The sequence below is a fragment of the Diadema setosum genome, chromosome 14 (assembly GCF_964275005.1).
Source record: "Diadema setosum chromosome 14, eeDiaSeto1, whole genome shotgun sequence".
Lineage (NCBI taxonomy): Eukaryota > Metazoa > Echinodermata > Echinoidea > Diadematoida > Diadematidae > Diadema > Diadema setosum.
The window spans coordinates 4,613,766-4,630,480 of record NC_092698.1 but is presented as its reverse complement, the minus strand read 5'-3'; the positions used below and the strand labels follow the sequence as shown (position 1 = coordinate 4,630,480).

General features: G+C 38.4%; 1 protein-coding gene across 1 annotated transcript; it reads right to left on the bottom strand.

Moving 5' to 3' along the window:
* Nucleotides 1–3,762: 3,762 nt before the first annotated feature.
* On the bottom strand, nucleotides 3,763–4,945 carry LOC140238366 (uncharacterized). The gene is made up of 2 exons (XM_072318299.1): nucleotides 4,570–4,945; nucleotides 3,763–4,091 (listed from the first exon to the last, which is right to left on the bottom strand). Exons 1-2 carry the CDS (start codon nucleotides 4,943–4,945, stop codon nucleotides 3,763–3,765), a joined length of 705 nt encoding a protein of 234 aa, XP_072174400.1.
* Nucleotides 4,946–16,715: the final 11,770 nt, after the last annotated feature.

Here is a 16,715-nt window from a genome sequence, read left to right as displayed (position 1 = left end):
TCGAATTTGGTCACGTATTAAACAGTTGATGGAAAGTAACATCACAAACCAACCCCATCAATAGGGAAACTGCTCGGTCCCATTGGTGTAAAGCGCGCATGCCTTGGCAAGACGATGACACATTATGCATTCATGATTTACTCTGTTATATTGATACCCCAGGATAAATTGACTTTAAAGATCATATCACATTGCAAATTTCTTTTCAATACTCTCCATGACAATCCCTCTTTCCAGCCTATCTTTGTCATGTTCGGAGGTCATAATTGTTTTCACAAGATAAGCGTTTAATCTTCCGTCTCTGCAGCATAAAGGTGTTTGTCTTTTCCCGAACTTTTATCATAATTTCATTACACGTCATTGCTAGATTATTCCGAGAGGAATTAAAATGGTGCAGGTGAAAGAGAGGTCATCTTCCGTGCTTGTCATGCGAACACATGCCAAGAACCAAGTCATCATAATTCCCTCTGACAGCTGAGGTGATGGCTTTTACAACCGGCGTTTGAGGAGCTCTGGTAAACTGAGGAGTGACGTTATGCCCACCCGGATGTTGGTCTACCTAGCTCCCCGATTCATCTCGTCCTGGTCTAAGCCATGTAACCAGTGGTAACTGTCTTTTATCAAACGTGATAGTTCGAAACCTCTGTCGAAGGATTAATTTTATACTGGACGTTACAGATGTTTACCCACAATGGTGTCCCTTTTCATCAAAACTTCTAAATACAGGTTGGATTAAGGATAATCATAGTCTGTGCTAACATTGTAAATAATATTGGAGGTCAACGTGGTACACATTTGTGTGTGTGTGTGTGTGTGTGTGTGTGTGTGTGTGTGTGTGTGTGCGTGTCTGTGTGTGTGTGTCTGTGTGTGAAATGCGTTGGATGACTGGTCAATATACATTGAAATAAAAATATTGATACATTTTGATCAGCATGTAGAGTTTCACCTTGAAGAATCAGAAATCGTCATTGGAGATTTGCAGATGTAATAAGTATGATACAAACATTTATGAATATGATATTAATATTCCACGCTGTCCAAACAATATGGTTAGAAATAGACCAAAAAGTCATGAGGACTCAATTTGCTATTATAAATTGTCATTATTCAAATACGTTTGTGTTTTTTTTTTCCATCCGCATCGCCCATGAGTATAGCTGTCTGTTAATAGTTTCTGCGTGGTAGCAATATGTTCGACATTCGAGTGAAGTGTTTGAATGTATTTGCACGTGAAGAGCAGTATCAAGAGAGGTTTAGTAAGGACAGAGGGAATAAGCAACCAAATTACCTTCAAGATGAATTTTAGGAAAGTTTACTTTATGCAGAATTTGGCTCTCCCAATTTCTCCGATTCAATCCAATGCTTCGTCATCAGATCTTGCTACTATGTTCATGTCTACTTGTGATGACGTAATAATGGCGGGAATATGTGAATTCGCATTCACTCAAGAAACCAATTAAGGTAAATAGACATGTATATGAACAAATTGTACGTCACTTACAATCAAAATAAATTACCATATACAACAAACGATAGGAGTCGTGATTTGCATTAGAGAAAATGTAATTTCAGTATTATTATTCAAATCCATTTTTGAATTACAGCGAAAGGACATGCTGAACCCATAAACATTCAATCAAATTTGCTTGCACTAAAAGTAGGTTAATGGGAAATGTCGATTTACCCTTTTTACCCTTGGGAGAAGTGATTGAAAATGTTCGAGCTATCACATTTGATGTATATGTATTACAGTTTAGTTGTACAGTTCATTACAAAATATCCTACCGTATAAAACATTTTGCAATAAAGCCAGAAATATAGGGAGATGTCACTAATTTTCTCCATAAACCATAACTATAAGAGGTTTATTCTAGAAAAGATTTTAATAAAACTATCTTTCATCTTTTGCATATTTAACAATACTTGAAGGCATTGTTTACCATTTGCAAATGAAACAAAAACCCAGCTTTACTGCTTCAAATTGTAGTTGTAAAATGTGAGTTAAGGATAGAAACAAATAATGCAAAAATCAGTATAATCAATGTTACGTATTGTTAAATGGCCCAAAATGTGAACAATTACGTTAGTCATAATAAAAAAAAAAATGTTTCAAGACTTAATCGTCTACAGTTATGGTTTTTTGGGAAAAGAGTGATTTTTCCTTATATTTCAGACTTTATTGCAACACGTTTATATAGTTAGGTGTTTTGTGATACAACTGGCCTACACACATGTATCAAATGTGATAACATTTTTAAATCACTGCTCCCATTGGTAACAGTACCTTTAACATGAATATACTGCTTAACATTTTTACCTTGGTTGATTCTATTCCTAACTCACTTCTAAGAACTATTTTGAAGCACTGAAGCTGTTTTTTTTTTTTTAATCTGCAAATGGTAAATAGTTGCTTTAGGATCAATGACGGAACTGCATCATCCTATTGCGTTAATCTCAGTGTCAGGAAACACATCGGATCAACCTGACGTTTGCGCTAATGAGCGACCACGATGACAAGGCAGAACAATGCTACAGTAAGACTAAATGCCATGAGCTCAGCGTAATGACATGTTCACAGTTGGATTTAGAAAGACGGTATCACTGCTTGGTTTTAGCGAATGTGATTTTCATAGTTTTTTTTTCACGTTAGGTAATCCTGCCAAGTGAGTGCTGACATTGAGTGGACAAGAGATACAATGATGAATGATAATAATTATTATCATAATAAACCAAACTTTGCTTAAGGAAAGTATGGAAATACAGATATGACACCTTATCACTTAGATGCCAAAGTAACGCTCATTAGCCTTCACACGTCATATTCGAATGGAGGTTTCTTAACAGAGATTTAAGATTTCTTACGATTAGAAACAGAACAGCAATGGAGTGACAAGTCATTACTGTTGTTGACGTTTAGGTCAGTTCATTAGAAGCATAATATCTTTGTTGTTAATTTTTCCGTTGTTTGCAGATGAATAACATAGTCGATGACAATTTTAATACTTTCCCATCGGCACCTCAAGGTGATCACAAACATGGATGCTTATTTATCGTCATGAGCACCACCATCACGATGAAAAATGATGTTTTCGCTTTGTTTGTATGAAATGAAAAATCGAACGATATTATCTTTGAGCTTGGAAAACACAAACCACTAATTTCATCTCGCTAATATTGTCCTCGCTATTGTTCTCATCACTTCTCTAAACTTTGATATTCAGATTTGTTGCAGTTATGATCATCGTAGTCATCATTACCAGATCATCAATACTGCAAATGTGAAAAGTGAAGTAAGTTAAGGTTTCGACAATGATAAATAGTGCCGTTATGACTCTATGGAGTGATTGATGTCATTCAAGTCAAAAGAGTTGGCAAAAAAGGGACAAAAACACATCTATGAAATAACAATACTCCACGGGGGAAAATAGTACACCAAACATACTATATGGAATATACGATATACAAAGATTAATCTCTACGTGTTGTTCTATGATGGAATCGGGAGTTCCGTTTTACGAACCGAAGTTTTCGCAAACCACCTGCCTGTCCAGAAGCCAAACATCTGGCTTTTTGTTATCATTCAGCGTTCCGCGTAGAAAGTCGGTCTCGATAAAAAAATCACAGTGCTACTGGGTCAACCCACCGGACTCACCCTTTTTTGTCCACTTTTCTAGTTTGCTCAGAGGTGTATCCAAGGTCAGTCGAGTCGGAGACTGATGAGTGGGCACACTTTCGTCCAATTGGATCCTTCGTTATTGCGCATTACTTTTTTCTCACTTTACCCGCGTTCCTGGTTGGTTGCATTTTCTTGGTCGTTGTATTGGTCCCCGGTCGCCCGAGATGCGAAGCGGAAGGGGGTGACGAAGAATTGGTTGTTCCGCTTCCGGGGCTCTTGATCTCCAATCTCCGCTGTTTCATGCGTCGGTTCTGGAACCATATCTTGACCTGGCGTTCGGAGAGCTCGAGAAAGTCAGCGATTTCGATCCGGCGGGGCCTGCAGAGATAGCGGTTGAGGCGGAACTCGCGCTCGAGTTCGAGCAGCTGGGTTGTCGTGAATGCCGTCCGCACTCGACGATGTCGAACTGTCTGTCCTGAGAAAAAAAATGCACAGGAGGACAAGAGTTACAAACTTTACCGGCTTGAGTGTTATACTAATAGTAAAGACAGTAAATGCGTTTCAACTAATCAGATCCACGCTTATTAATCATTGATTGACGTGCAGGGCATCTATTTTTTTATGACATCTCTTGACCTCTCATTTCTTTATAAACAAGTATGACTATCTGAAAGACCCAAATGAAATTGATCTAAACTAGTAAAACGAAAGATAAATCGGTCATGACATGAGATGACGATCTGAATGGAGTTGTACGAAAATAAACAGTGGACATTTGGTGTCATATTTTTTTTTTTATCCCAGGGGACGTGTTCACCAGTCTATAATCTTTAGAGCTTTCTACCACATTAACATGACAATCAGTTGGCGAAACACGTGAATCATGTGGTCTCATGTTCACACAATAGTGTTTTGATGTTTGAAATGTGTGCTGTGGGATCGTGGTAACCGACCTGTTGTTCGCTCTTCTTCTTCTTCTTCTTCCGGATCCTGCTCGACTTCGTCTAATCTGACGGGGGGCGTGTCGATCACCCAGGGGTATTCCGGGAGTCTGACTGTCGGGATCGCCAACTGGGGGCCGCTACGGACCTTTTCCAAGACACACCCTTCGCTCCAGGCGCCATCGGCATAAGCGCACGAGGGTATTTCGCCCAAAGACAGAGATGAATCAGGGGTAGAGGATGACGTAACAGTTGGGTCCCACAAGGCCGGTGATGACGTTGACGCCGTCAATGGTGGTAGGGAAGGGAGAGCGTCTGAAGTAGACGGGATTACGACCGCTGCTCTAGGAGAGAGATCGCAAGGGAGAGCAGGCCATGTGGCGAACATGGCATCGCAGGTTTTCTTCGGGAAAGGTGATAGAGGTGTGTTATCGGAGGGAGACCTTTTGATGGATCGGTGCGACGCACCTGCCCGATGGGGCCTGGCTTCGATGTCTCGCAAGAGGGGGTCAAGGGCTACCCCTCTGGCGGATCGGCTGCGGCTGACATCAAAGGAAGCGCGATATAGAAGGCGGAGCAAACGAGGAGACAGGCAACGAACACACCTGTAACTCCTGCCTGGTTCTTTAATGGTGGCTACTTCACAGGTCAAAATGTTAGTGGTCCTACCGAAACAAAAGTTGGAGCTTGCCTTCAACGACAGGGACATCTATGAAAATTCTGCAAACAAGATGCTGCTTATAAACCTCAAAAAAAAAAAAAAAAAAAAAGCACACACTGCACCCTCGACAGGGCAATGCATTAATACTCATTAAAATACAGACCCTTTATTTATTGGTGTCATTTGTCCGGTTTCGTCAGTCCCGCCTCACTGTTTTATAATTCCCATACCGGACACTGCGACGTGAAAAGGTGACACTTAATATGGAGTGAAATACAGACACAGACAGAGAGAAATAGAAAGAAAGGGGAAGAGAAAGAAATTGTGGGGGGGGGGGGAGGTATGAACATTAACAAAAAGGGGATAGAGAATGGCAGAGAGAGAAAAAAAAGGGAGAGCCATCTATGGAGACGAAACTGTAAAGCTACGCGGGATTCGCTAAGAGCGATCGGCTTGCTGAAATTTGCCGTCATATTCTCAGGGAGGTGTGAACAGTCGGTAACCGGGGGATTTCTCCGGTATCATGGCTGGCGCTTGCCTCCCTTCACCCCATGTCCATTTCCAGCGATAGGACAGGATGTCTTCTTTTTCTCTCCCTTATCTTTTCCTGGTTTTCTTCGGTTGGAGTTCTCCCATACCCTTTCTCTCTCCATATATTTCTCTCTTTAACTCTCTGTCTACCCTTCTCAGCCTATACGCTTCCTATTCTTTATTTTTTTTCCCCTCCAATCGGTTCAATTCCCTGAGACGCAGCAGTGATTGAACGCCGAGGTCAGCCTGTTGAAAGCATGCACCAACCGCGTCTTGTGGCGCAACTGCTTTTCACAGCAGCCAGTCACACACACACACACACACACACACACACGCAACTACCCACCTACCCCCACACACAAAACACACACCCACACACACACGATCCCTTTTATTCCCTCTCTCGTATTTTTTTTAATCTTTCTGTAGGGTTTGTATGCAAAAACAGACGAAATCAATTTCTTTTTTTTTAAGCGAGATTATCATCATATAGAAAAAATAAAATCTTTTCAAAGACACTGCACCCATTACACAAAAAGTCATATCTTCATAAGATATTATTGGATTATCACACATTTTATGTATTGCCCTTGTTCAAATCTCAAATCTCTCAGAATGATAAAAAAAGGAAATATTCATTACCTAGTTTTGTACTGAAAATCTTAATATTTATTCACATACATTCAGTTGAAGGGAGCATTTAGTTGATTTGGTTGGAAAGTATGAGCTGCCTATTCACAAACCTGATTGCTACTTTGTTCAATAGCGTATGTTGTGTCATACGACATTCGCAGATATGAACTAGGGAAATTACTCTAGAACAATCACTTGATTCAATTCAATTCAATTGTCATCTATTTCCATCCAATAAGTGGGTGAAACAAATTGCAAGCATACATTACACAAATCATATTGTTTTATCAATTTGTAAAACTACATAATGCGGCGTGGTTCATAAAGTATGTGATACAGTATTTGTTTTGTTTGTTTTTTATTGTTCCACACTCCACATTTCAACAAATACATAAAACATAAACATCACAATACAAAAGCATGGATGAATTGTCAAGTACAGCTTGTGAAATCTACATAGAAGCATTGCTTGTAGGGTGTAGATTCCCAGATGCGGATGTGAGTATGTGCAATTACGAAAAACAATGGAGAACAGCAATGCATTATACTTTGCAAGGTGACAAAAAGGTGAGTATAACGATGAAAATGAGTAATCCACTGAAATCAAGACCATTCAATATGTCACATCATCGGCCGAGAACCATAAGAGCGCTATCACGTTATAAAATTTGAGAGTAAATAAAAACAATCAATGTTTATGAAATAAAATGCTTATTTGATAAAAAGTGGGTAGATCTATAAGCACTGTTCGAAATATTGGGCAAAATATTGCCCTTTGTGGTTTTTGATTTTTAGCATTTTTACTGAAAATTAAAATGATTTAGAATTGACACCACAATGCAGATATCAAGCATTACAACGCGACATCATAACTCAATACCCCCTAAAATTGCGACAACGCCCTTCTGGTTCTCAGCATATACCATATTTAGATAAATATCATCCGGAATTTATTCACGTGCAGCTAGAATGTAGCTGTTGAATGTAATGCAGGTATATATTAGAGGTCATCATTAAAACTGTAATAATTTAAAAGTACAAGGAAATCACTGACCCATCTATCCGTCTTGTGCTCTTATTGAATGAAATACACAGCATGTGACGTGATCTACTGGTTATCTAAAGACACGTGTTCACATGATTGCCTGTAAAAATGGCAATTATACTGCATTGTGTGACTTTTTATTTCAGTAAAACAATTAGCGCTGGACCAAATGCTGCACTATGTTTATACTATCATGTATAAAACATGATACGAATGATGTTCAAATGATTAAACTGCACGCTATCAAAATGAAAAGATGGTACCAAGTGAGTACACAAAAGATAAAAGCAAAGCTATGTAATCATTTTCAGTGCATTTTGTGTTTGCGTGTTTTTCCTGCTCTCTTGGCGTTTATGTTGCTCTAAAAAGTTTGCATGTCGTTTAGTGATGTCTGCTGCCATCTACGATGATATTAAGGATTTTCCAAAAGGAGCGTGTGACGTTTTAACCCTTATAATGAACTACCTCTTTAACATAATGCTTGCCTGGCCAAATGCGCTGTGAATTCATATCGATACACACTGTTAAGAACACAAATCGTGTCTTTGTTGTGATATCGCGGCTAATCTTCCACTGAAGTATTTTAATATTATTGCTGAAAATGTCAAATTAGTGAAAATGTCAGCAAAATTAACCAAACACCTTAATGATCAGCACAAAACTCTAACAATTGGTACTGTCGTTTGATAAACAGTGTTGTGAACATGAAACATGAGATTTTCGGCATTTTGAATTAGATCATGGTAGATCATAAATTATCATCATAATAAATCTTATGCCTGTGTGTGTTCAGGTGAACCGAAGAGAGTGTTACATAAAGCACATAAAACTTATTCAACCTCTTTGAGACACCTCGTGTGACGCAACTGAGAATTTTTGAAAATTCTGAGTTGAAACTCGTGTCAAATATTTTCGAATTGCAGGGCAATTCCTCGTTACAATTTCAATGATAACAACAAAATGAAAATAAAAATCAGTTCTGCGACATGGCAAACATATTCCATTCTCTCTAACATAAATTTGTTTTTATTATTATCTTCTTTAAAATTTACTGTCTGTTCTATATGAAGAGAGATGTTCCTCGATGCCAGTTGAAAATATCAAAGATGGTTCCTCTTTGAACATATAGTAGCAAAGTCTATTCGAACCGAAGGACAAGCCGTCTTCCCTCTTCCACAAAACCGTATAACTTTGATAAAGATAAAAATACGAGGGTACATCAAGTAAGAGTCAAGGTTTCAATTGAATAATCCTATATACGTTTTCCTCTTAGATCAACCGCGTTTTTTCCACCCATCTGTTCACTGATGGAGTGGAATGAGAAAAGGTTGAAAGATGCTTTGAAAGCGTCAGAATAAAAAGTCAACAAAAGCGCAAGCCCCACATAATTTATTCTTTCTCCGTTCATATGAATTATATGAATTTCTATTTTCCTTCTTCTTTACTTTTACATGTCACATCGAACATTAACTAATTTCAATGTTGGAGTAAGTTTGTTTAAGGGACTCCATAATTAAGTCTCATGAGGGGATATTGTTTGTTATTAACAGGCACGATCGATACTAGAGAGGTGGAGTTGAAAAAAAAAATGGCTGCAAAAGAAGCCCATCTGCATTTTTCTTCCTTTATTTCAAATATATGATGCTGGGATGCGATCCGTCTTCTTGGCATTCCTTAAAATTGATCGGCGACAGTGATGAATAATCTTTGGACAAAGAAATACGAGAGGAGTAAGATCTTGGAGGAAAAAAACCCCACAACATCATCACCATCACCAGAAAGATGTGTCGATTTTATCTTTATATTTTTCCTCAACCCTCCCGCTCACTCTCTCGCTTTAATGTATATTTTTGTTTTTATGGTTTTTGAACCTTAAAGAAAAATACAAACGTGTCGCCGGGATCTTTGTACGGGTGAGATACGCGGTGCTGGTGAGTGGCCGAGGTGGTGAGTTTATTTAGTCATCCCTCAAAAACTGTCAGCGACCGTCAGCGGTTCGTTGATTCACCTGGTTTTCTACCTTATGGCCTGAGATCAAAACATTGTTGGCCCGCCGGAATATGGCAAACCATTATTTGCCGAGTCAACGATGGCACGGCTATTCCTCCGTCGTCCGTTCTTAGTTTTTTCCTTTTTCTTTAGGAAGGGGTGGGGGCATGCGTAAAGTATTTCCCTATCTTTCTTCCATTTTTGTTTTTCAAATGGTGAACTTTGATATCGTCGGTTTGCAGTCAAGCTCTCAACTGACGGGGGAATCGTATGTAAGGCTTGATGGCGAGCTCCTGACAAACATTCAATGAAGATGAAAGGAAGCAATTATGATGTTCTTGGAAACAGATACCTTAAAAATGGCTATGAATAAAGCGGGGAACGCAAAATACCTGTACATGATCAAGTAACTAAGCCTTATCTGCTATCATTGATAAAGCGTGCAGAAAATGCGCGGTAACTATCGGTGCCTCAATATCGATAGCTTCCCGCGCGATATTGACTACTTATGGGAGGATCGATCGCATTTTAGATCATACGTAATCGGTAGGATGCGAAATTGCCGTCATTATGTACAATCTGGAATATATGGACAGGCCATGGATTGTTCATTTTAAGTCGAAGGAACTAGTCCCCTTATTTCAGACGCAAATTATAGTAAGTGATTCAGTATGCAATCGAAGGAAAGAGTCTAAATTCAAAGGCAGCCTTAGTTATCAATCACGTGACGAGAATGGTTTCCTAAGATATTCGGGCTGTTTTTCCATTTTCCACATCGTTCCTTTTAATATTTCTGGTTGATCTTATAGCTGCACTTGATTTTTGAAGGAGAAGATGGAAGTATTTGTCGTTAACATTTGCCAGAATGATACATGGTAACCCTATGACCGCTCCATCAAACCCGGCTTGTTTTGACGCTCAAGCTCTCTGTGAAACTGCGCATGCGCGTTTGCAAAGTCACTGTCTCTGGCATTGCTCCTCTCTCTCTCTCTCTCTCTCTCTCTCTCTGCTTTATAGCAGGTCTTTATGTTTGAGTATAGCGCCCCCATAGGCTCTGCATATCAAATTGCCTAATTAAGGTCAGATCATGACTGAGGTATTATAGACCTATTCGGTTTTACAACACTGTAACGTATTTCGGCCATAATTTGGGGGGCTTCTAAAATAAGACGAAAAGATGACTCAGTGGTTTATGCAATGACTCAGGTGTACTGCTATGTCAGTGCAAAAATGAACTATACTAATTTTTTACACAAACGAAAGCCTCCTACCCTTACTGGAAAGAACACAATGTCCCACAGTGTGTTCACGTAGTCGACTATTCGAAAACACTCGAATTTAACAGTGTGAAGATGATTTCACACTGTGGCGTGGTTTTCACAGAGTCTTCATATGGTAATGCTTTGTTTCACAATGCGAATAGAATTGATGACTCACATGCGTTCACACTGTAAAACGCTCGAATTTAACAGTGTGAAGAGATTTCACACTGTATTTCTCACACTGTGGGACACTGTGTTCTTTCCAGCAGGGCCCCCACCCCCAGTTATAACTGAATGAAATCATAAAGGAATCGCTCAAACCGGACAGGTCTATAAGATTAGTCAGAGATGTGTGTTTTTGTTTATGTGTATGTGTGTGCACGCATGTGTGTGTTTTAGCAGTGAAATATGGGCAAGTAGTTCTAGTAAAGATGCAGATGATAACATCGTCAAGAGGATAATAAACAGAAGGACAATTGGAACACATACGAAGAGAGAAAGAGAGAGAGATATAGAATATATTATATATTCACTTCGCTTTTTGTTTATGAAGATTTGGCAAAATGGAACTGACGATTGTTTTTTTATATGTCTGATTCAAAGATGAAAAGACAATAGCAAGGAAAAGAGTAGAAGGACACATCTAGTTGATGAATGATACACCAGTCATCACCTTTTTGTTATTTTCACATTTTCACATGAAAACATGACAACATTAAATTTTGGTTCAATTGAAACTGTCAGAAATCAGTTGAAGTGTGCCAAGTCGTCGCCATTGTTTCTACTAAAGTATGCATACAAGCAAGCAAGCGAGGAAGCAAGCAAACAACCAACCAAAAACAGACACATAAATGAACTAAATGAAAAAGAAAACGAAAACATGGAGGAAAGAAGCTTGCAGGTGTAATTTCTCAGCGATGAAGAAAGGGAGCACGAGGCCAACCATAGAGGGCGCTATGCATCTTGAGATAGCGAGCGATTTTTAACATTTTTTTTTTCCTGCAGGGGGAGTAGAAGAGTACTCTAGAATTTTTTCAGTCGTTTGCATTGCATCTTTGAGATTATTCGATGCAATATGAAATATTACTGTATAATATCGATGATATGATTAGGTACACAAATCATAAACATTCAATATTCTAGTAGCCAAGATAAATAATGGCTTGCCATAAAAATCTACATATCGGAATTATTTTCAACAACTTTAGCATCTTAGTATGTGGATCAACTTCAAACAATATCATATAGTGTTTTTTTTTCTTAAGTTAAACCGTGGCATGACATGTTTAGGATTTAGAAAGATATTGAACTCATTTTTTTTTTCGTTGAAAAGTTGAAAATAAATGCAATTTGTCATGTAATTATTTAGTATCTTTCGCGCACTTATTTCTATTCAATAAGTAAAATTAACGCACACACATTCTTACACACAAACATACTTACACACATACAAGCGCACAAACGGACACACACACATTATATGTATCTACTGATAGGTAACTACAGCAAAAAATATTATGATAAACCCTAGTCAAACTGTTTACATTTTATTGAAATGTGAATTGAATTAAAATCATCCTGTTTTATATCAAATAAATAATGGATTAAAGATGAATGCTAAAGATGAGATAGACATTGTTTATTATGAAACATTATCAAAGTCTCACATTAGAAAAGAAGACTAGAATAGCAAAGCATGTCTATATAATTTCCGCGTTCTCAGTACGCTGTAATTTTTAGTGCAGATAATCATAATATCCATTTCAAACTTGGAATCTTAATCAATGCACTATTTGTCGTCGACTTCTCACTTCTCTAAGTAGGGCACGCTACTGTAACTTGAAGCGGCTACACATTGCATCGTAGACGGAAAAAAAATATCTTGATTAACACAGAAACCAGCCACGCCCACTTTCTCCCTTCTTTCATCCGTCCATTAGGCACGCAACATTACAACGCTGATAGATAATGGCGGACTCCGTAGCGCCGTGTTTGCTGATACACGCCTGATTTCCGAGCTGACTCCGGGCAGTGCGTTTACTCCTCATGCCATACCGTGAGTCGGGTTAATAACTTTAACCGATAACTTTCCGAGTAGGCATGGCGTCTCTCCACGTCGACATCCTTGTCAACGCATTCAAATCGCTTGGTTTGTACATCTTATTTTACAATAACGAAATCACTCACATACAACCCCCTCGTCTATGATTCTATTTATAGCTTACCAATGACCTCGTTATCGAATGACTGAGCAGAGGCTGATTTACATAACACGACTAGGTAGAACAGCATACATGAGACCAAACCTGAACCAAAATCTCCTTACCAGATATTCAGAGGTCATGACCCTTGACCTGCTCGTGAGGACGTTGAGTCTCTCTCCTACAGACCTTGACCATGTTACGGGGGATGATGTTAACATCTGTTTGACAGGAATCTGGCCTCCACTTCGGCATGTCTTCCAAGAGCCGGCGATCTCATCAGCCAACACTCTGTCTTGAACTCGAGACACAGATAGGAATCTCCGATCCTTTCGCCTCTGAGCTTGTAGAACATTATCGTACACATTATGCCAGTGATTAATGTGATGTATATCTATAACTATGAACTTCACATGGTGCCTATTTTAATAAATGACCACCTTTCCGGTGTCTTTTGATTTCGTGTTACACCTAAAGAACAGGTATTACACACAATGAGCTGATAATGTTTAATCCTCAAGGAGATGAATTTGTAATCTCTCTTGAAAGATAATTGATATGATGGACATTTCCTGAAAATGAGATATGTAGAATTTTTGGGGAAAAACACGGCTCCCAAAAATAAGAAAGAAAGAGAAAAAAAGGAGACTAGCATGCAACCTGTCACTAGCCAACGCATCTCCTGCACTGATGTAAAGATATGCCATAATGTGGTCTCTACCTTTAAACAAGAGTAGCCTCTTCTTCGCTAAAGCTGTTCTACCACAGGACCTTGCCATTATCATCACACAAGTATTGAGAGGTACTCTCTGAAACACTTGGATGAAGGGAAATATGGTTGATAAAAGCATCTTGTCAGAGGACGTATAGCACTTGGTAGATTTCGAAGTCCTTTTCTTATCCGCAATACAAGGAAAGACAGTCCTATATATATATATATATATATATGGAGGACTGCATACATGCAGAGAGATATACGGAAAGGGAGAGAGAGATAGGGATTGCGAGAGGAGAAAGGAAGAAAAAAGGAAGGGGGAAGGGGATTTACTGTGATCTTGAAGATATAAAAAATACATTTTTTGTATGTATTTGAGACAGCTTGATCTGAAATTGTAATTTTTAATTGTTGCTTTTAATACATCAATATCAACATCGATGATTTGTTGCTGTCTTTAGTCTGAAGAGTAATAAAGACATATTCCCGCGATAGAGTGGACGAGAATTAACCCGCCATTTGCAGTGAAATTGTATCGCAACCTCTCAAGTCAATCCACGACACTCCGAGTACTCTATGTTTCGTCGTAGAGGGAGCTATATCGCTTTTCTTCGGCTACTTTACTTCCCATTGCACGTCCTTGTACTTACAATGACAGTGTGTCTATTTCCCCCTTTTTTTTAATCTGTTGAAATACAAGGGTTAAAATATTTGAGATTGCAATTAAGAGAAATAATTAGCGACGCGTAAAACAGTGAAGTGGCAGACCTTGTTTGTAGGACATTGGAGGGGTGAAGGACGAAGGAATGTTGACTTTTCATGTGGAAAATGTAAAATATGATAGAGTATTCAGTGCTTAGCTCAAAATCTCTTAAAATGTTTTTGAATAAATACATGCAAAATGTCCATTGTAAGTAACTGTTCCTGTTACTGTTCATGAAATCGAGTGACGACTAGCTGATAAAATAAAACTGATTACAGTGACTCAAATCAAAGAAGAGCATGCAGTCATCAAGCTCCTCATCATCATCATAATCGTCATCACCATCATCATCGTCATCGTCATCATCGTCATCGTCATCATCGTCATCATCATCACCATCATCGTCGTCATCGTCATCATCGTCATCATCATCATCATCATCACAATCACCATTATCATCGTCATCGTCATCACCATCATCGTCGTCATCGTCATCATCGTCATCATCATAATCACCATCATCATAATCGTTGTCATCGTCATCATCGTCGTCGTTGTCGTCGTCATCATCATAATCATCATCGTCATCATGGCCATTGATAATATGGTACATACCATTGTCCATGGATCAACAGAACAGGACATAATCTTGGACAAGAGTGGGTGAACGTTTGGGTACAATTGTTACATCTCATATAAGCTAATTTCAAATAAGACCAGTAGAGGACCCATTCTACATTACTCTACACTTACAAAAATTGTGATTATATCTAAAATCACTACCAATTACACAAGGTGGTAGAAACAAAGCAAACGATAAGGGTCGGCTCTTTTTTGATATTTTCAACGATGAAACTGTTATTATTATCATCTGTTTTGTTTTGTTTTATGAGCATGATGGCTTATAGCCTAGTAGAGTTATTCAGTCAGTGTGTGTTAGAAGAAGGAAACGTTCCAGAGAAAGGAGTTTCAGAGAACTTAAGGAAAGAGCTTAACAAACGACGTAAGTCGGTGAACGTTGGGGGATTCGACCCTTATTAAGAAAATGTTTTTATCTCGGTCGCTTTAATCACAGTAAGGCAATAAACACAGGCTTTCACAATAAGGCAATAAACACAGGCTTTCACAATAAGGCAATAAACACAGGCTTTCACAATAAGGCAATAAACACAGGCTTTCTGCCTTATTTCACGAATGAATGTAGCTTTTTGCACAATGAATCACTGAAGTAAACAAGCTATTTATCGTAAATTCCCGTCCTCCGAGATGTACTATATTGACTATTATTGTAGGTAGAATCAGGGGAAAAAAGTTTTTTAGTTATCATTTCTGTCTTTTGCTTTCTTTCTTTTTTTGCTACTAAGTTGGGTTTACTACATTTTATGATACTATAATTATATGTAATCATATGTAATGATTTGTACAACAGCGTCATCCTTTGTCAGATAACGATTGTAATATGATTTATAGTTCCCAAAGAAGGATAACAAAATCAATAGCGTCAGATACACAACAATGAATATTCATTGTAACATTTGATTTCGCTCCTGAAACGTAAGACGAAGTAGAATGTAATATTATGTGTTGATGATAATAATCATTATCACGAAAAGATACCATAACTACTATACTCCTGTGTAAGAAAGTTTATGAAAAAAAAAAATCTGACTTATGATATTAACCATCGAAACGGAGTAATCCCCCCACGCAATCAGAAAGTTACTTTGCGTGTGGGTTTGCGAAAAGGGCGCATGTCTGTTTTTGTGATTGTGGAAAGAGTCCGAACACTGGGTGTCCCTTGCGTAGCTTTCCTCGGGGACTAGTCAAAGACTTTCTGGTCCTTCTCTGTCGTCACCTTCAAATTTTCCTGAAAACCTGCTCAACAATACACCAAACTGATCTGATCACGGATATACACACAGTATTTTTTTTTTTGCCTCTTTCTCAAACCTCGAATTACTCCATCTTAGGTCTTTCTTGCCTTTGATTATACTTTATCATGTTACATAACAAAACCATTACTGAATTAAGGGAATTGCTTATCATCAATCGTTGCTAAAACTTTCGTAAATGCTGGAATATGCCATCCTACAAACAACAACTAATATTCATACACGTCTATCTTTTAGGCTTAATGTCACGTTTTGGTGTCCTGTTTTGTATCAATGAAAACTGTGTCGTATTGTTTAATGTATTATGATAAATCCGCGATTCTGAATTTGAATGACCTCAAACTCAAAATGTACAGCTCGACTACGTTAGGGGACGAGTGGGGTTGGAAATTCGTTCATCCAACCAACAATGTGTGTGACCTGAATTTTCAGTGGATGTTTTGTTTAAATTTGCTGGACCAAAACGATCTTGAAATCTTTGTGACCTCATCTTAAATGAAATATAGTTTAGAATATTGAATCGGAC